The following is a 21,187-nucleotide window of genomic DNA, read 5'->3' as shown; positions in this document are numbered from 1 at the left end:
ATCACAGAAAACACTGATCATCTCACCGAATGACACAAAAATAAATGCCCATACATACTTTCTGCCATAAAACATTTGCACCATTCACAACCATAAATTGCAATGCTGGTAATTTTTGTGGCATCTATTTTTGTGGCATCTCCTCCAGAGTTACAGACAAGTTCCTATTTGCTGCTGCTGCAATGTATCATAAGCTATTCAAGAGACAATCATGCCATTTAAAAAAACAAAACAAATGAATGTTATCTTTTATTAATCTTTATTAAAATACTGCTGTACACACAAATATTGCAAAAATGTGACAATAAACAAGAAGGGCATAAAACATACTGGGATGGTGAAGGAGGATTTCATGTGTGAATATGTATGTATGTGTATGGAGTGCGTTCCACTGGAAGCTGAGTACATGATATGAGATTGCCCGTAAAAGGTGTGTGTGCGTGTGTGTGTGTGTGTGTGTGTGTGTGTGTGTGTGTGTGTGTGTGTGAGAGAGAGAGAATCAGAGAAGGATACAGGCTTGGCACCATGTTCACCAAGTAGTCTACTGATCAGTAAAAAAAAAATACATTATTGAACTCACAGCATCCTTTGCCTGCTGTATCCTGCACCCTCTCAGTCCAGTGTGGCACACCCAAATCTGTGCTGCAAGTCCCGCCTGTTCCTTGACTCACGGATTGGGCAGTCACCAATGACAGGTCAGACACATTCAGTCATTGGCATATTCCTGTCAGGGATCATCCTGAGCGAATTCCAAACTGTTGTCCGGATGTTGTCACATAATTTGTAGGTCAAATCATAGCTAAACAAAAACAAAACCAAGAGAAACCAATACAATCCCAACTCGGCCAACCGTCCTGCTGAGATTGGTCCACAGAGACCAAGTGAGGTGAGAACCATCCCATCATGCATCTCTGTACAACAACTTTGTGAGGAATGGGAATGACAGTAACAACACAATATGATATTCACTATATCCAAACCAATACTGAAGGAGAGCGGGAAAATGAGAACGAATGAGGGAAAAGAATGACGAAAAGGACAGAAACTCGTGATGCTCCACAACAGAGACGTACGAAAGGGACATTCCACAAAGAGACAGAACTGGTTTCCCTTGCTAGCGTGGTCCAGTTCTTTGGTTCCTATCACAAAAAAAACAATAAAAAAAAATTCATCCTCTCAAAATCTGATTTCAAAAAGCATCCACAAAATGAAAAAGGTGTTGCGAAATTCTGAAATAAACCATTTACACAGCAAGAGGCGAGAGCACCCCTTTGTCAGCGCCAGCAAACACCGTGAATCCCCCTCGACGGCACACAACCAGTAACGTCCCCCCCTCCGCCTCCAATTTGGCCGACTTTTAAAGGAGTCATTACATCAGAGAAGGAGTGGTGGCACGTTACTAATGCCACACATTCATAAGTGGTCAGTCTCATCAATTTGCCCAACCCAGTGGTTTGTCCCATCAGAGTTGAGGACCCTGCACACATGACCAGTGGTCTGTCCCAATTTGTAGTACCTCATTAAAAAAAAAAAAGGGCGAGGATATGATGTGGGAAAACAGCGCTCTGTTTTACACCCATTTCATGTGTGAGGCCTCGGCCCTCAATGCACCCTGTGGGACACGCACGCACAATCACTTAAAAAGGAACTTAAAATGTTTAGTGCATCCTCCAAAGAAAAAAAAGAGAAAAAATTTTTGAAATAAAAGCAGGAAGTAAAGACTCATTTTTTTTGGACATTGTTCCCAAGTCTAAAAAAAAAATCATCATCATTATTATCACAGCTCTCAGTTCAGTTCATAATTCTGCAGCTGTTGTGAAAACTAAAAAAAATAAGCTTTAGAAAACAACTTTCTCTGGACAGAACAGTGTATCTGACTGGAGGTGAGCAACCAGCTGGCTCTGCCCTGGTTGTGAGATCATCGTTCTGCACCTATGATTCCAGGCTGTAGTGCAATGTGCTCTGTTTCAGGCAGTTCCAGCCCACTCGTGTGGGGATGGATGGGTGTTACAGGGGGCCGTTAGTGGCGGCCTGCAGTTCCTGGAAGGTGCTCTCAAAGCAGCGCTTCAGGTCTGAGTAAGTCACCACAAGCACGCTCTTCTCATCCCGTGACACCAGACTGATCTTCTCCGGTACTCCAGCATCCAACTGACAGAAGAAATAAAGGTAGTTTGAGAGTAGTGAATTCATTAAACTAGCACAGCTGAAGTGAAGGTTCCCATAAAATGCCACAATTATAGGTCAATGACAAATAAGAGGGTCCATGGTGAAGAATAAGACAAATATTTAAAATGTGACAAGAAATGTACTGACTGTATTCATGTTGCTTTTGAAAAACCTTTACATTATTTTCAAGAAAAGTTTTTTTTATTGAAATTGAATAACTCTAAAAATGTCATGCGGTCTAACCGTCAAATAAAAATAATTTTTACAAATAGCATGAACTATTAATTAATAAATATTGTTTTTGAGTCACACCACATTTTATAATCTGAACTAACCTTCCCTTGTCATAAAAAAGGTCCAATTATCCCATATATATATATATATATATATATATATATATATAAGAATGATCTCATTGACCACTTGTTTCCCCCCCCCCCCTGCATGTTGGTTGTACCACAGAAAGATTGACCAACTACTTAAAGGGATAGTTCACCCAAAAAAAATGTCATGTTCCAAACCTGTACGAGTTTCTTTCTTCTGTTGAACACAAAAGAAGATATTTGAAAGAATATGGGTAACTAAACAGTTGAGTGGCCCCACTGACTTCAATAGTAGGAAAAAATACTATGAAAGTCAATGGCTACCGTCAACTGTCTGGTTACCCATATTCTTTCAAATATCTTCTTTTGTGTTCAACAGAAGAAACTCAGGGTGAGTCAATGATGACAGAATTGTCTTTTTTTTGGGTGAACTATCCCCTACAAGTAGTTCTATTATCTAGAATTTGTTTTCTTTAAGAGGCTTTTTTCTTTATTGATCTCAGGATATTTGTATCTCCTTGACATTTTTTACTTGCCACCTGCCCCTTCCAAAACAACAACAAACAAAAAAAGTTCAGCAGGTATATTAAAGTAATATATACACATTGCATTTTTTAAATGTAACTTTCAATAAATTTATATATAGTCATTGACCCAACATATAACATGAACACCAATACACAAGCTCACCTTATTGAGACAGGACACGATGTGGCTGAGGTCGATCCAGGGTGTGCCTGTCTCTGTTACCTGGTGGAACAGGTGATCTCTGAAGAGCTTCAGCAGGTAACGGTCACCAGTCTCAGACCATGTTGGGTCCTTCTGGAACCTACAAGAATTAAAATTCAATGTTAAAGTAAACCATTTTGGAAGCATTTTGTAAAAGGTTGCCATTTCAGAAAGGTTTTAAGTGACCTTAATATTTTAGTTGTAATAAAAACCCTTACTCTGGTCTCTCGTTGATCGTTCCCAGTTTTGCCAGAAGGCGGAACAATCGCCCATTTTGAACCTCCTGCAAAATAAAAATGCAACATTTTTAAATAACAAAAAAATAGGTTATATTGGGATTGTGCAAGTGAGACTTCACAAAATATGAGAAGGGAAGTTAGAGAGGAAACCAGGTCATATTTAAACCTCTTTCTGCGTCACATTTGCTCACACACCAAATGCAGCACAGCACGTAACAAATGCAACGGACATGGCACTGTTTAAAAAGACCATTCTCATGAAGAAAAATGAGTTAAAGGGTTAGTTCACCCAAAAATGAAAATTCTGTCAGTAATTACTTACCCTCATGTTGTTCCAACCCCGTAAGACTTTCGTTCATCTTCGGAACACAAATTAAGATATTTTTTATTAAATCTGAGAGCTGTCTCACTCCTCCATAGGCTCCTTAAGGGATTGAAACTTGCCGGCCCAAAAGTTATTAAAGACATCGTTAAAATAGTCCAAGTGACTACAGTGGCTCCATCTTAAGTTTATCAAGCGACGAGAATACTTTTTGTGCGCAAAAAAACAAACAAAAATAACGACTTTATTCAACTATTCATTTCCTTCTCTGTGGGCCTCGAGATTTCACGTAGTGGAACTGCGCAAAGCTTCTAGGTTGTACGTCACACGCATCACACATGACCAGCGTTGGCCAATAGTGAGCCTGCGTCTGACGTACAACACAAAACCGTTGCGCAATTCCACTACGTGAAATCTCGAGGCCAACAGAGAAGGAAATGAATAGTTGAATAAAGTCGTTACTCTTGTTTGTTTGTTTTTTGCGCACAAAAAGTATTCTCGTCGCTTGATAAACTTAAGATTGAGTCACTGTAGTCACTCTTACGGGGTTGGAACAACATGAGGTAATGAGTAATTACTGACAGAATTTTCATTTTGAGGTGAACTAACCCTTTAACAGTGCATGTTTGTAGCAGGGTGGTCAGAAATGTCTTCACACATCTGATACGAGTAAATTAAAGGAGGAAAGCAGAAGAAAGAATAGCTGAAACTGTCCAAAATATTTTCTGCAATCACACCACCTCCTATCTCTGGTTTGACCTCAGCACATACTAAATAAACTAGATAGCCTGGTCTGAAAGGGTGTCTCCTTTCATTTCCTGCACTGCCTAGTTGTGAGATGAGATCAAAAAGTGAGAGAAACAAAATATGACAAATACAGCATGACTAGTGTAGTCCAATTTAAATCAAATTAAAGGGTACTTGAAGCACCACTGGAAAATTGGGCTTTCAATAAAACTTGGCTGCCTATGCAGTAGAAATGCCAAAAACATTCTGAAACTGGTGCTACCCGACTAGAGAAAACATGTATGAGTACCTTGGCCAAGTCCTCCTCAATGACATCGTTCCTCATTTGCGAGGCATCAAGTTGAGTGTAAAATCGTGCTCCAATCATGGGCATAATGTCATTGACGCTGCGCAGACGGCTCTGTTCTGACAGCAGGTACCTGAATATTGAAACATGACCAAAAAAATGGTGCATTAGTTTGAATGTGGGGCCACAAGTGTGAATGTATGACTTTTCAGTCTAATTAGAACCACAAACTGCCATGCGTCACGATATAACCACTTTGAGAGAATTTAGGCAAAAAAAAAAGTGTGTGAGAAAGAGATAGAGGCCCACAGAATGAGGTTCTTGAGGTCAGATGAGTAGTTGATTGACACCAGCTCCATGGCCTTCTGCAGATTCTCTCTCTGAATGCCAGCTAGAGAGTTACAAGCCAAGGCCAACACCACCTTCCCCAGGGAGATAAGATCTGCTTGCTGATGGACACAAAGAGGAACAGCAACTGATGAAACTAAGAGTTTAGACCCAAAGTGTAAAACGACAAGCACATAGAACAAACCATGTTTTTTACTCCACAACAATGACAATTCGGCTTTGCCATCACATAAATAAATTACATTCTAAAATATATATAAAATATTAAAAAGAAAACTTATTTTAAATAATGATAATATTTCACAATATGACCATAATTTTTAGAGACGTCTTTCAACAATAACAACAAAAAAAATCTTAATGACCCAAAATAGTTTATGTAACAAAACATGATTAAATACAGATACGCAGTCAATAAATATACACTACCGTTCAAAAGTTTGGGGTCAGTGAGAATTTTATTTTTATTTTTTGGAGGAAAGAAATCAATACTTTTATTTATCAAGGAATAATTAATTTGATCGAAAGTGACAGTAAAGACATTTATCATGTTACAAAAGTCTTTTGAACTTCCTATTCATCAAAGAATCCTAAAAAAAAAAACTGTACAACTGACAGACCAACAACTGTTTGAACATTGATAATAATAATAAATGTTTCTTGAGCATCAAATCCTCATATTATACTGATTTGTGAAGGATCATTTGACACTGAAGACACTGATGATGCTGAAAATTCAGCTTTGATCACAGGAATAAATTACACTTTACTATATATTCACACAGAAAACAGCTGATTTACACTGGAATAATATTTAATACTATAACTGATTTTTGTTGTATTTTTAATCAAATAAGTGCAGCCATGGTTAGCAGAAGAGAATTCTTTTAAAAGTATTTAAAATCGTACCGACCCCAAACTTTTGAACGGTAGTGTATATGTGATGGGCATAACACTATGTTTGGGTGTAAAGGAGATGTACAGTACCTGGTACTGGGGCATCAGCGCCAGGTGGTTGGTCTGACTATTGTCAAATGTTAAGACATCAAACATTCCTACACAGTTGACTCGTAACCTACGGAGAATCAACAGACATTTAGCAACGTTTGTGTTTGCATGTTTTTATTTGTGCAAACTCTGCTCAGAGAAGCAGATTAACAGGTAGTGTGTAATAAAGGAACAGCAAAAACTATCTAAAAGTGAACTTCTCCTTTATGGATAGAAAATAGGGGCCCCACAGAACACTGACTGAACTGTGGTTTGAATGTCCTTAATTTCAGAAGTCTTATCAAGATGAGTCTTTAGTTCATTAACCAGTTATTGTTTGCACAATTAGGTCAGTTGTTCAGATTTCGGCTGGCCCCACTAAAGAAAATGCTAAAATATTGTAGTAAACAGCACATTCCAGGGCCAAGTTTATGGCCAGGCCCCTCTCGGTCCATAACAGTGGACAAAAGTTTGCTACATTTAGATTGGATCTTGGTGGACTAACACAAACAAACTGTCCAACGCCATCAGATAAATATGCTAGGACAACAGCCAGACACCTCTCAGAGGGCAAGAAGACGACATCTAGTACCAAGCCTGGGAAGGACAGGACTTCTCATTGGTCCACATACAGTGTCTGCCCTTCACCCATTTAGATGTTGGCCTATGACTGCCATAAAAATTCTTAAGGACCTCCGGATGCAGCAGCAGCAGCAGCAGCAGCGAGTGAAACCACAATGATCCATCCAAATCCATTCATAACTGTTTTGAAACCTTTAAAACTGATGTAAACAACACACATCCATTTCATACTTATTCAGAGAAATAAGTATTCTCAGTGCCAGCTGTTTGTAAAGCATCATCTTACACAATTCCAGCTGTTAATGTACAAATTAATGAATGCATGACATTTTAATCTTTGCCAATCTTGTTTGAACTCTATTTGTTTAGAATATTGCCAAAGGTATTCTGGTAGTGGTTCGGAAAGTGAGAAATGCATTGGTAAAACTTTAAAGACTTCTAACTGTGTGCTTTTGGCAAATGAGTTCAATAGGGGAAAGAAGGGTGGCCCACACTGTGTGTTCCCCCTGTGATGCCAGCAGCCAATCGTAGCACTGGAATGGAGAAGCACCAAATTGCAATCTCCTCCTCATCGTAAAGGGATAAAGGTAGCCTTTCAACAGACCCTCCTTGTTCCAAGTCTGTGCTTAAAGGATGAGACATAACAGATATACCGTTCTGAGACTGTCCTCCAAGAATGAGACATAACAGATATACCGTTCTGAGTCCCGGCCTGCAAAGCAAAGACATTACATATATACCGTTCTGGGTCTCAGTCCTTTAAGGGGAGACATTAACAGATATGACCACGTTCTGAGCCTCCAGTCTGGGAGGAAAGAGACATTAACAAACACTACGTTCAGAGTTTTAGTCCAGCGAGACAGTAACGACTAAAGCACGTCCCAAGTCTTAATGCTAGAGAGACAAAAGCGGATTGACCAAGTTCTGAGTGTCTGGCACACAGAGACATTTGCAACAATGTTAAGCTCAGTGGTGCTGCAGGAGATCAGCATCTAACAGATCTTCGTGTTCAAGGCTGTTGAAACAGATTCCGACTCCTTTCCCCACTGCATTGTCACCCACAACCAGTGGAAGAAGTCACCGCAATCGGACTGTTCACTCGACCAAGTGGAATGTAAATATAATTTTACCAAACCTCTTTCCAGAGACCATGTTGTATATTATCAGTAGAGGTACTAGAGTTGTCAAAAAGTACCGACTTCGGTACTGAAATTTTAAAAATGTGACGCTTTGAATCGTAAACACCTCTGATTGCCTATTGTACTCACACGCTCATCAGATTTGTCTGTGATTGGCTACAATGATCAAAGCACGGGAGTGTTTGAGAGCACACAGAAGTGTTTGGAAGTTTTTTAACATCCAAGTTATTCTTGTTTATCTTTTTGTTAATAAAATGTATTTTATTACGCTTGTGTCTTCCTTGTGATGATAATACAGAAGAGGATCTACAAGTTAGCAATCTCACCAATCTTTCAGATAAACTCGCTCCACTTTACATTAATTCTAAATGTTTGAACAGCCTCCTGTTGGGAGTGTTCTCCTACTACCAAGGTAAAAGACCTTGACTGATGCCCCAAACTAGGAGAGGGCAAATGTGGTCATCTGATGTACTCATAACCACACCTTAACTGACGTGTGATCCAAAAATCACAACATCATCGGTGACGTGAGTACCAATCACTACATTACTTAGCGTCCTTGGATAGCCAAAAGTAAAATCACTACAATATATTACCATAATAAATCCTTTAAACATTTGCTAAACAACTGCCAAACATTGCTGATTTGAAATAATTTCAAACACAATCAACTGATGCCCAGCAGTTACATGAATATAGTTCTGGTTTAATTGAGTAATATGTACCGTGTCTTTCCAGTGATCAGGATCTTACTAGGGTCCATGACCCTGCAGGCCAGCCCAGCTGTGTGAATGGTGCGCAGTGCCGAACTCAGCTGGACGATATAGGCCCAAATCAGAGACTCCGGTAACAGGCCTGCATGTTGCCGTGGAGGAGGGAGCTCATGCTGCCCTAATCAAAAAAATAAATGAATAAATAAAATTTAAATAAATAAAAATTATAAAAAGTGTTGGGGGGTAACGCATTACAAGCAATGCAAAATTAGATGACTTTTTTCAAGTAACGAGTAAAGTAATGCATTAATTTTGAATTTACAACAAAATATCTGAGTTACTTTTTTAAATAAGTAACGCAAGTTACTTTGTTTTTCCATTTATTGACTGACACCTCTCCTGTTTCCATGTTGAGAGAAATTGAAAGAAAATGCAGAGGCGTTGTGTGCGCGCTGTGTAAACATGATGCTTATTGTAGTTCTAGACTAAATGTGATCATGCATTTACTCATCTCACTTGCACAAAAACAGATTCCGTGTCCCTAAAAAGGATTAAAAACAGTGAAACAAACTCAGAATATTTTGCAAACCTGTAATAATTATGTTAAATAATACAAATATACTTTATGCATTTAATCTCACTTTATTAACCAATGTCTTTGCAGCTGTTTTTCGATTATCTAATTCAACCATACTACTGAGCAAAAATAACTTAAATATAGATAAACATCACATTTGCATTTAATTGTATTTTTTTTATTGCTGAAGTAAGAGTGCTAAACTTCTCCATCCTATTCTTCTGCAATCCAGAATGGCAGCACAGCTGTAAAATTAGTTTGAGCTGCGCGCCTGCGCCCTCAACTGTACAGGTGTGAAAAACAAGCCCAGCCTAGGTGAGAAAAAGTATTGCAAAAGTATTTACGCATTACGGTCCATATGAAGTAACGCAATTAGTAACTTTTTAGGGATTAACGCAATATTGTATTACTTTTAAACGTAACTTTCCCCAACACTGATTATAAATACATAATTAAAAATTGACATGGGAACAACCAACACATTAAACGAATGTCTAAACCCTGTGATCGTATGGTAGCTGACAAATAAAAATGGGCAATAAAACTTTTTCAGCGCCAAGGTTTCAGATAAAAGTTTTATATCAATATATACACGAATAAGTGTATATTTTTTAGATGTTGTGACTGGTTTAACACACCCTGATAAGCACGCGTTTTATGGTTTGAGGCTGCACTGTAGTTAATGCAGCCGTATGCGCTGCAGCTGTTTATAGCTAAACGTCATCTCTGGGTTTTGCTTCCTCTGCCAGTCTTGAGCTTGCAGGTACTGAACATACCTGAGAAAGGATCGGTTTCAACCACTCCTTCCTCTTTCCTCGCTACATGTTCACAAAGACGCAACTGCCACCAGACATTTGACATACTCGGCAAATAACGGCTGTATCCTCACACACACACAAACAGAAACAACTGAGCAAAAAAAGAAAAGAAAAAAACTCACCCCACTTTCTTTTTGTGAAGTAAGAATCCGCTGCCGGATCATTGAAGTGCCTGCTGAACATGGTCTCCGCCCCCGCATGGAAGTCATAGGAGAACACTAGTGCTGTGGAGGGCAGACGTGATTCATATATAAAAAGTCTCTAAAAGAATCAATGACAATTTTGTTTAAAGCACACAAATAGTTTCATATCATTTTCATTTTTTTTTATAATTTTTCCCAAGTATTATAATTATTATTAACAAACAATTAATTTGCATTAATACATGAATAAATATGTGTTAAATAAATTTAAGAAATGTGTCAAACTACCTATGATTTATTTTTATTTTTTATGAAACATCAGAACAGATGTGAATTTTAATTAATCAATTAAAAACACCTCACAGCAGAGGTGTAACCAAGACAACGTATGGGTGAATTGCATTTTTAATGCATTTTTTAAAATAAAAAATGAGCATAACTTCATTGACATTAAGTGGAGAAACCAAAATCTGTTCTGCACAATAGTTTGGATATGCACATGCCCAGTCATATAAAAAGCAAACTTATTCATACAGTGGTCTCCAAACGCTTTGGTGGTGAAGACCTCTCGGAGGGTCACAGTATTGGAGTGCTGAATCTTCTTCCACATGTCTACCAGCATCATACACTTTGTGTTGACCAGCCTGAAGCCTGTGAATGCATAAAAGTAATTTCCAAAGTTACACGTGAGTACTTTAGTAAAACAAGTGTGCTACCACTGCTTTCTTTACCACTCCCTTGTGCTATCACTGCTTTCTTTATTGTTTAGGTTCTCCAATATATTAAGTCTCGATACTTTCACGACCATGAGTCTTTAAAATATTGTACTTAAAAAACATTCTGAAATTTTTAATTATGTTGTTCAATTGGTTAACACTTAAAGGGATTCTATGCAGTTTTTTTAGCTTAACTGAACAGCTTCAGAGTGATTGAAATGGTTATATGACTTCTTTCGGGTTGAATGGTGGCCTTCTCGCCCCCCCCCCCCTGGTGCCTGTGAGCGGAAATATCTCACTTGCAACTTTGGTGCGGCGGGCCGCGTCAGGAATTATCGCGTGATATCAGCTCTCGCGATGTAACATATTCCTTTACGGCACTGCACACATACACACCCCCATCCAGGAACAATGTAGAGAGGGATGGAGTTTGTCACACTATCGTCATGGCTGAGCCGGCATATAAGATGCAGAAAGCTAGGAAAGCATTGTCGGAGGAACAGAGAAAGGGGAAACGGCAGACTGACCGAGCGAGGAGTCAGACACGAGCATAGGCGTAATTTGCGGGTGTGAAATGTCCCCATTGAAACAACTCGCGGCACGGATACCAATACAAACAAATAAAACATCTCCAGTTAACTCTAGTAGAGCATTCATTTCGTTCATTTGTTAAATAAGAGGCGATCTGAAATGTGTTATTTTTTAAATCAAGTGACCAAAGTGCTTGCCGCTCACAGGCTGTTCCTGCTGCGATTAGTGGCGTGGATACAGTGTTCTGTTGTGACGCGCATAGTCTTCACACGGACGCGCGCCTCAATCCGTTGAACTTGTCCCTGCTTGATATACAATCACTAATAAACAATCGGTTTTGATGAGGAAAATAAACTATACTACTAGTACGGATTAGAACCCAGAACCTCTGACACACTTGGCAAAAGTTCTGCCACTGGACCATTAAAGTTCATGGGAATAATTGTCGGATCTATGTATTTAATCACGTGAAAATTCTCACCACTAACAACATATATTAGATCTCATTAAACGACAAATTAAACAATGTACTATTGTATACTATGTAACACGTCACGCTCTGCGTGAGTGGTATTTACGACATTAACGTTAAATACAAGTTCTCCACAGCGACTCTAGGGGTCACTGTTTGACAAAAACGGGATTCCTGCCTGGTGTCCCTTTAATATTATCAGTTTACAGAACAGTGATATTGGGAGGGGGGTGGAATTCAAAACAAGTGTGCAAAATCTCTACAGGAATTGCTGTAGATAAAACACTTAATGCCTCACCATGTATCCTTCTGAGGCAGTAAGGCAGGTCATCTTTGCTGTTGACTGCCTTGTAACAGGAAGTGATGTAACTGAAATTGCTGGTTTTCTGAAGACGGTTGGGTGGGGGAAGGGGTTCCAGGGGAAAGAGGCTGTGGTAACTGTCTACCTCAGATGGCACTCCTAAAGGGGAGATGGAACAGCTGACATCAACATACAACACACCTGTACACACATACTGAAAAAAAAAAAAAAAAAAGGATTTTATGTGAATATGGGTATAGATATGGATGACACAGGTGGATAACCATGTAGATACTTTTCAAAACAATCAAAATAAAGACAGACAGACAAAGGATGTGGTTTTCTTCTCAGATAGCAGGTGAATCCAGATGCGCGGACCACAAAATAGACATTATAACTGAACAGTTGCTATGTTGTCCATTACAACAAAAACGATGTTAACATATCATGCCAACACAAGACAAACCACATCCTTACCAGTGTTCTCAGACTGATCTATCTGTGCCATCGTTATCAAATGCCTGTTAATCAGCTCCTACAAAAAAAAAGACAAATATAGGTGTTACAAAAAATAAGTGAAAAGAATTACAACAAATCACCAACTTCTAGACAACACTGGCTAACACATGAGGGCAGAAACGGCAGATTACCTGTCGGAGTTCGTCAGCCATAAAGAAGGATGGCGCGTTGGCTTTTGGCTGCATGTATGCCACATGAGGTGCCGTTTGTGGATACATGTGATACGTAGGGAATACCTTAAAATGAAAAAAAATAAAATAAAATCAGCCAATTCAGGTAAAGACAATAATAGCGCACAGCAAACTCCCAATTTACGTGGACCATACCATTCCAGCCAAGGGAGCAGGGGTGTTATCGGTATAGAAGTAGGTTGTCCCGCCTACAGTCTCCTTTTGAATTACATGGGGTCCACCTCCCGGGTCAGACGTAGTGGTGGGCACCATGTAATTGGCTGGGTTGGGGTTGGGGTTGGGTGTATGGCTGCGCCGCCGCGGGGCTGGGGAGGTGTGAGGGGTGATTTTGGGGGAGTGGAGAGGCGATGACCCAGCAGAGAGAGACATACCTGTCCAAGAAACCACACATTAAAGCCTGATTAAAAACAGATTCACAAAAAGAGACCACAACCTAACCTAAAAGATCATATACATTAAAAGACTGAATAGAAATACAAAGCATAAGATAAGATGTGTTTAGCAAGACAAAAACAGAAAAAAAAGTCAGAACAATGGGTGGTACTTTTTGGTAGAGTCACTGACCAGGTGCAAGAGCAGCCGCCGTGGAGCTGCTCAGGCCAGGATGAGGGAAGATGGGGGAAGCGAATGCTGGCACGGTTGTCTGAGATATGGAGGCCATTCGTGGGGCCCCTTTAGGGACGAATTCACTAGCTGTGGGGTTAGGAGCCTGCAAAAGAACCACAGATTTAAACAGAACTGTAATGGTTTCACTCCAACAACTTCAAGAAAGTTTTTCCCAAGTTAGGGATGTGCGATGCAAAACATTTTTCAAAAACCAACTTATGTCTTTAGGAACACTTGTATGATTAGGCTGGTTTCTGACTCTTTACTAATCGGTTTTCAAACTGGGTTCAGGTTATTTATTTTTAATAAAAAATTAAATTGCAATAAATAAATAGATTAAAATAAAAATATAATAAAAATAATTAAATAAAATAAATAATTGATTAAAATAACAATAGCATTTTTTTTTACACATTTATAATATATATATATTTTAATATTAATTGGGTCTTTATACATAAAAATGCATAAACTGCCTGGATGGGGGTCCCTCACATGAGTATTATAATTTTTGGGGCAAATAAAAGATTGAACAACATGTCTTAGGGGGTGTTTACATAAGATATGTTCTTGCATTCAAAAACAACCAGATAGAGTGGAACAGAGCACAAGGGTCTGGAGAGACATGTTTTTACCTTGACGCATCATCTTAAAATGCAATGTCAGACACAATTTAATAGCAACTGATGTCAGTCTAAATGTAGGTGGCTGTAGCATGACTGTGCATTAACCCTTTATGGTACGGAGTTGCCATATGGCAACAATTAATTTCCACCTATTTCCTTGTTATTCAGAAAAAATACAATATATTGCACAATTGGAATTAAAAGGGCAGGCCTTTCCCACTGTCATCCTCACACGGAAGACACCTGTTGAAGTGCTCCAGAAATTGCTCTATTAACCTTATTTCTAAACATCTCTTCTCAAAGGGGATTTTTTTGCAGCACCTTTGATAAGTAAATTAGATATTTGTATTCACAAATCAACTTTGTCTAACATAGTTTTACTGTAAATTGAGAAAATATCAATGGCAATGCTGTACCACAAAGAAATTGCAGTAATGCATTTCCCCATTGGGATTTTATAGATAGTAGCATCAACAATATGATTGCAGTTATTTATTTATTTTGAAGTGTTTACTGCAGTATAGTTGCATTTATGTATAAATAACCAAATGATTTCTTCTTTTAAGAAAATGAATACAGCAATATTTTATGGAAAGGGCAATAGGAAGAGTTCAGAGTTAGCTCTTCCATGTGATGAGAGTGAGAATGAGTTAGCCAAATGACAGGGAATGATAGGGATTAAATTATAGGGATCTACTTATTTTTGGTTTGCATGAGTTATATCAATCTATCAATTTCTTAAAGAAATGTGCATAAATAGAAAAGAAAATCATAATTTTATAGAAAAACTACTTTTTTTTACCATTTTCCATTGTGGTACATAGCAACGTTTCCCTAAGTACCCCCCAAAAAATAGTTTTTGATTTCATGTAATAATAACTTATTTGAAAAAATATTTCATGGTTAGAACATAATGCACACCATAGAGGGTTAATGCTGAGGAATTTGAATACAAAACTTATTGTTTTTCCTGTGCAAACTGACTAAAAGCTATAACACAGAATACTCTGAGAGTATAATCATCCAAGTACCGTACTTATACTTTTTTAAAGTTACTAATCAACAAGTCTAATCAAAAATTTTATTTTCTTATGCCTTCTCAAAGGATGTTAGAAATACAGGTGATTCTTGCATCAACAAAATACCCAGTCACAATATTAACAGCATAACTGACATATTAAACACTCACTTTTCTCCTTTGTGATATGCTCAAAGCACCAAAATCACTGAAGAGAGATGATGTTGGGGAATTTACTGGATCTAAAAAGTGGAGTGGATGCATAAAAAATTGGTTTTTAAATCTTACCACAACAGCTTAATTGCCCAAAAAAAATGTCAAACAACTTTTATCACACCATGTGTGCTGTGGCTGAAGCTCTTGGCATCATTCAGCAGACTTGGAGAACTGCTACTGCTGGTCATCCTCTGAAAACACAAGCAACCATCAAAATGATAAGTGTCCTATTATGAATCTCCACTGTGTGCTCAACTTGACAGACCCAGTTGCTAGTATCATATATTGGTTTCCTATCACCACACACAGTCACTAGTGGTTTAAGTTACCTGCATCATTGAATATTTGGACTCTGCTGGGCCTCCAAACCCATTAACTCCAATAAAAGTGCTGCTGAAGTATGAGTTGGTCAGACTGGCATCATTCAAAGGACCACCCTCCATACCAGGGACTGCAATAAAGAAAACATGTATGTGAACCCTTTGTGTTTACAACATCTTACTCAAAGTCCTATGTAATCCTTTTTCAAACTAAATAAATTATTTAAAATATTGGTTGCTTCTGTGTGTATTTTAAGTGCTTAAAAGATTACTGTGCTCTCCTAAAAGCAAGTTCCATAGAATTTTTCCTGAATACAAAAACAAGTTTTAAGGAGCCGCTGGAAATAATTTCTTACTTTATTGTGAAAATGTACTCAGACACAAGCACATCATATAAAGTACCCTCAAAAGACTGGCGAACAAAATACCTGCTATTATATATTACAAGATATTTCAATCTTGCATGTGGACAATGGCAGGTTCCTTCCTATGGCAAGCCATTTAACATTTATCCCTTAAAACTAGGGCTGGCCCCTAATATTTGACAAGAAGAGGCTTGGTCAGCAAAGGAAAAGGAAGACCTACAACAGAGATCAATTTGGTGCAGAAAGCCAAAGCTTTTGAAAGCATTTAAACCCCAGCAATTATAAGTGATACATCTAAATGACAGCATCAACCAAGATGGAATAGTTTGCTGCTTGGGTAAGTTATTTAAAATCTCATAGGTCACGTGTTAACTGATTTTGTTCTGCCACTGCCACTTTTTGTAAAACTTTATTTCAGAAAACAGTAATTTTGCAGAATTATTGGTCAATCTTTGAAATTTACCAACTCAGCTACCACTATGCACATTTGCTGTAATTCTGCATTATTGTTAAATTTTTCCCAAATGAAGTAATTGCGGTCTGTTACATACATTTAATCGGCTGCTGTGCCAGTCTAATAATAGTATTTATTGTCAACATTGCTTGTTTATGGTTGTGGATTCCAAAATGCCACGATTGCTGACTGTTCACTGTCTATGAAACAGAAGTGTCTGCCGACTGTCGCTAATTTGGTTTGATCTGAGTGCTGTCCTGATGTAGCCTGGTAATACCCGACTCTGCTACTTCACTTTGCTTCGTAGACAGAGTCTGGAATGGCATAATAGAGAAGTGTTTTCTCTCTCGCTAGGGGGCGCTTGTCTGAAGTTTAAAATCATTGGTTACCCGTAAGCCAATCAGATAAGTTTATATATGACGTATGTTATGTGCCAACACAGCCCCATCGAACCACAGACATCATGCATCGAACTCAAATCTATGATCGAACTTCCACTGTAAACCTGCTGTAAACACTTGATGATGCGAGCGAAATACCGGAGTGAACATGGCTGTAAACGACTTTTGCAGATTATGCGAAGTTAATCTACACATCCACGGTACAATCAGGGCCTCTAAACTGATATTTGACAGTAGAGAGAAACAAAAAAATATTTGCAGCCAACTGTCAAAGTTAGGATTAGTTCTGTTAAACACAGCTCTTTGTTCATCTCGAGTCTGTCGGAAATGCTGCAACTTAATTGCAAGATTACAGCATGTCATGGCAATATTTAAGACCTGGAAAAGAAAGGAGACACTGACCTGTCAAAAGGCTCCCCAGTTTCTCGCTGACGATCGGTAATAGTTATTAAATTAAACTTTTCCCAAAGGGAGTAGGGCCACAACATCACCTCCATTCAAAATGTTTAATACACACTCTTCTTGTTCGGGCTTCAGTTTGCTAATGCCAGGAATATTCTCCACAACAGAGCGAATTGCATCCGCGTCTCCATATCCGCGGTCGTTTTCGATTTCCCTGACCTAATCTTAAACTCGGCGCTTAGCGACTACGTCACGGCTTTCAGCCCGCCCTCTGTTCGTTGATTGGGCGGCTGTTTTCAGGCCGGAGGAAAACGGATAGATACGCTGTCTCAGACTGAGTACAGAAGCGAAATGAAATTGAGCGGAAGTACGAAGTCTGACGTAGTCAGGCTAGTCCTGATGTGTCAGCATACAGAAAATGTGTTGGTTTTGTGTCATACGTTTTGCAACCAGGCTAGTTGTCACCATATTCCGCTGAAAAGCACGTACCCCGATTGTGTAATCATGCAATTATTTGTAACGAGGATTTGCATTTTATTTTATTTTGGCAACAGCTCTCAAACTCACTTTTCCTGATGAGGGAAGGGAGTGAGAGGCCGGTTCACTACGGAGTCCTACATTTTAAATATATTTTCATTCAATTATGGTTTTAAGATAAGGTTGTTATATTATAGTTTATTTATTTTGTATTTTTGTATAAATGCTCATTACTATGGTTTAGCATTTCTCCCCCCTGACTATTCATGGTTTGAATGAACGACTAACAGTTGACTAGGCAAATCTTTAGTTCGGGGCAGCCCTACTTAAAACTAACAGAAAACCCCTGGTAGTAGTGTCTATAATGACTATTTACATGTGAAACGGATAAAAAGTAATTAAAAAAACTGAATTACTGGAGTACTACAAGATAACGAAATACTGGTTTGTTTTAAAGGAATAATTGTAAAAATGGCTTGCCATACCTTCCAGTTTTTAAAAACTAGACAAATTATTCATTTTTTAAAAACATTTTGGAACCAGCAAAAACCGCACAGAGCATTAACTAAACGCTTTTGCGTTATTTGTTCAAGTATTTTCGTCTTTCGTTTAAAAGTGCCTGTGCGCTGTGGAGTAACATGTTGAATTTCCCGTGTTGTTTTGGTCGCGAGAGGTAGGCCCGCGCTAAATCCACGGCATCGATTTAGACAAAAGCCGCCGTGTAGTAACAACAACAGAGAGCAGTATACACTAGGCCTCAGTGCAAACTTACTGGACAACAGCTGTCCCTCAAGAGCTGTTCCCGCGGGACCGAGAGAATCGTTCTTTTTGGGAACGTTCGCAGGAGCGCCACTGGCCGGACTCCCTCCAAGCACGTATCCTGCCGCCGTCACTGCTCCACCGGCCAGAGATAAAGACACAGGGCTTCCTCCTCCTCCTCCTCCTCCTCCTCCAGCACCTGTACTACCACCGTGCAGAGAAAGGCTCGCCATGGACGGGTCCTCGTGCAGAAACTGGCATTCATCTCCGTAAAAACAAGTCTTGTCTTTCGCGTAATAACGACAGAATTTTACTTTCATACACGGTATTCCGACACCCCCGAGCGGAGCAGCTGAAGCTGGGAGTCCACTGTTCATGGCACCGCTGCTGCTGCTGCTCCCGCCGGAAGAGTCTTGCACATAGAGCGAAGTTTAGCAGCAGTATATTCTAAAACACTTGAAAAACAACGGGCACCTTACTGGACGTTTACCAATAAAATCAGCCTCCTCATCGAGCCAGATCACTAGTCATAAAGAGCCATAATTTTGTTGCCATGCACTGATACTCGTTATCGGGGTCCATAGCTGGCCTACTAGTCCATCAGCCTGGCGTTTGGCTGAGATCATGCTGTTGTTGTTGTCTTCTGTCTACACTTGTTCAGCTAAGCGCTAATAGCTCTGCTGTGCATGCTGGGTACGACCAGGACTGCAGTTCACATAAGGAGTCAGCAGGGGATTGATTTAAATCATAAAGCACATATTACAATCATTGATAGTATATTGACATTTAGCCTAATACTTTCAGAGTGTTGATGTTGCATTTTGAGCCTGAGTGTTTAAAGCAGAGAATTTTACTTTGCACTTTTCATTTTTTTAACTCAAAAATAGATTTTTTTTTTAATTAATTTGGTATTTGTATCAATTTGATTTGATTAGGCCTAAATAATTATTTATACATACATTTATTATTATTATTATTATTATTATACAACCAATTAAATAGTACATTTCTCTAATATCATTCATTCATAGAAACATTGTTCATTACCTTTTATTTTCCCCAGAATAAATTATATTTAAATGTTTATTGCATCTGCTTAATTAAATGTTAAGAGAGTTGTAATGTTAAAGTACTCTATTTAAGATTGAGTGCTTAAAAATAAAGAATTTTGCCTTGCACTTTATATCCCCCCTCTCTCTCTCTCTCTCAATTCTATTCAATTCAATTCAAATTAGCTTTATTGGCATGACAAATTGTACATTGTATTGCCAAAGCATATGAGCAGGAAAAATAAAAATGAACAAAGGAGAGCGAATTGTGTGATGAACAAACGTAGAAAAACAGAACAAAGGTACAGTGTGTGTGCGTGCGTGTGTGTGCGTGTGTTGTTTTAATCTGATGGATTACTCAAATTTGATTCCTATAAATAAAATTTGACTTAATGTGACTTAACCCTATTTTTGTCCCACAAATTTACAATGTACACCTTGCAGTCTATTTTTCACCAAGTAGCCTAAATATTGAGCTTGTGCATCATTCTCCAGATTTTTGAAGTTAGGACAAATAATTTCAAATTTGGGAAAGAAGTATTTTCGAGTGTCATAGTAAGGGCAGGTGGTTAAGAAGTGTAGCTCTTGCGCATAACCTGCTCTCTTTTGTCTGTATCCACCTTTCTTTAAAGCCAGGCTGTTGTCTCACTCTGTACTTTGTCATATTTTTCCTCAGTTTGTCATCTCTGACTGTGCTCAGGTATTCTGCTGTTGTGCAATCTCTGTATAGGGCCAAATAACATTGCAGTTTACTTTTTGTGTGTGTTGTTTTATTCAAATAAGCCAAGTAGTCTTCTTTTTGAGCATTAACCATTTGGTTGGGCCAGATTCTGTGGATGAGGGTGTCAGTGTCCTCCTGAGGCTGATTATTAGTCTGATTAAAGTCTGTTTTTGGAGCCTCAGGATTCTCTCTCTCTCTCTCTCTCTCTCTCTCTCTCTCTCTCTCTCTCTCTATATATATATATATATATATATATATATATATATATATATATAGGCCTATAATCTTATGTTAATTCGTATATTTGTATTATAATTAAGTAGTCATTTTATTATCATTAGGCTGTATTATTATTATTATGCTGCAATGCTGCTGTCAAAGAAAAAATCTCACATTCAAAAGACCAATTTAAATAATATAAGCTACCAGAAATATAATTCCCTTTTAGAAACAATCTACTTGCCAAAAGGCTTCTTGTTTTAAGTTGCTGGCAGTGATACCCAACCTGCATTTGAAGAAGTGCTTAAACGTCAGTAAAGTGATGTTTTGTGTGTCATGTGCTGAAGCGAATGCCTTTGAGCCTTATTAAGAAGGGATGTTTTGTGTCATGCGCTGAAGTGAAAGTCTTTGCGCCTCTGTTCGCTGTCCATCCTATTTCATGATCACACAAGGGTCGAGGAAGAAACTGTGATGCATTCACGCGATGCGTCCAGGAAAGAGGCTTTTGGGTAAGTCGGACAAAATATTTGTTACTGTAATTTACCACTGAACCGGTGACACACTGCAAGTTTATTTAGGCTATATTTAGCTTATGTAAATAAGTGCGCATTTTAATGGATTATTCGTGTGTGATTAATTTTGTCTAATTTCTATGTCATAAATGTAGCCTATTCCTTTAATTTAAGGTCTAGTCAATTGAATTAT

General features: G+C 38.5%; 1 protein-coding gene across 1 annotated transcript; it reads right to left on the bottom strand.

Moving 5' to 3' along the window:
- Positions 1-242: 242 nt before the first annotated feature.
- Positions 243-19,179, bottom strand: pan3 (poly(A) specific ribonuclease subunit PAN3). The gene is made up of 18 exons (XM_056248926.1): positions 18,507-19,179; positions 15,645-15,766; positions 15,437-15,506; positions 15,271-15,341; positions 13,414-13,558; positions 12,985-13,220; positions 12,790-12,894; positions 12,617-12,674; positions 12,137-12,298; positions 10,654-10,770; positions 10,099-10,200; positions 8,594-8,759; positions 6,148-6,235; positions 5,122-5,261; positions 4,816-4,945; positions 3,437-3,501; positions 3,180-3,318; positions 243-2,148 (listed from the first exon to the last, which is right to left on the bottom strand). Exons 1-18 carry the CDS (start codon positions 18,868-18,870, stop codon positions 2,008-2,010), a joined length of 2,421 nt encoding a protein of 806 aa, XP_056104901.1. The 5' UTR covers positions 18,871-19,179; the 3' UTR covers positions 243-2,007.
- Positions 19,180-21,187: the final 2,008 nt, after the last annotated feature.

This window comes from Rhinichthys klamathensis, unplaced genomic scaffold, assembly GCF_029890125.1.
Source record: "Rhinichthys klamathensis goyatoka isolate OS25496 unplaced genomic scaffold, OSU_Roscu_1.1 h1tg000059l_1, whole genome shotgun sequence".
In the NCBI taxonomy this organism is placed as follows: domain Eukaryota; kingdom Metazoa; phylum Chordata; class Actinopteri; order Cypriniformes; family Leuciscidae; genus Rhinichthys; species Rhinichthys klamathensis.
Note: the sequence above shows the minus strand (reverse complement) of the source record. Positions and strands in the feature narration are given on the sequence as shown.

Excerpts from the sequence above, each read along its gene's own strand:
- pan3 (XM_056248926.1), bottom strand. The coding sequence starts at position 18,870 with ATGAACAGTGGACTCCCAGCTTCAGCTGCTCCGCTCGGGGGTGTCGGA. Across the intron at positions 15,507-15,644 it reads CCAAATATTCAATGATGCAG|AGGATGACCAGCAGTAGCAG; the intron begins GTAACTTAAACC and ends TTGTGTTTTCAG. Across the intron at positions 5,262-6,147 it reads CGCTGATGCCCCAGTACCAG|CAAGCAGATCTTATCTCCCT; the intron begins GTACTGTACATC and ends TGTGTCCATCAG.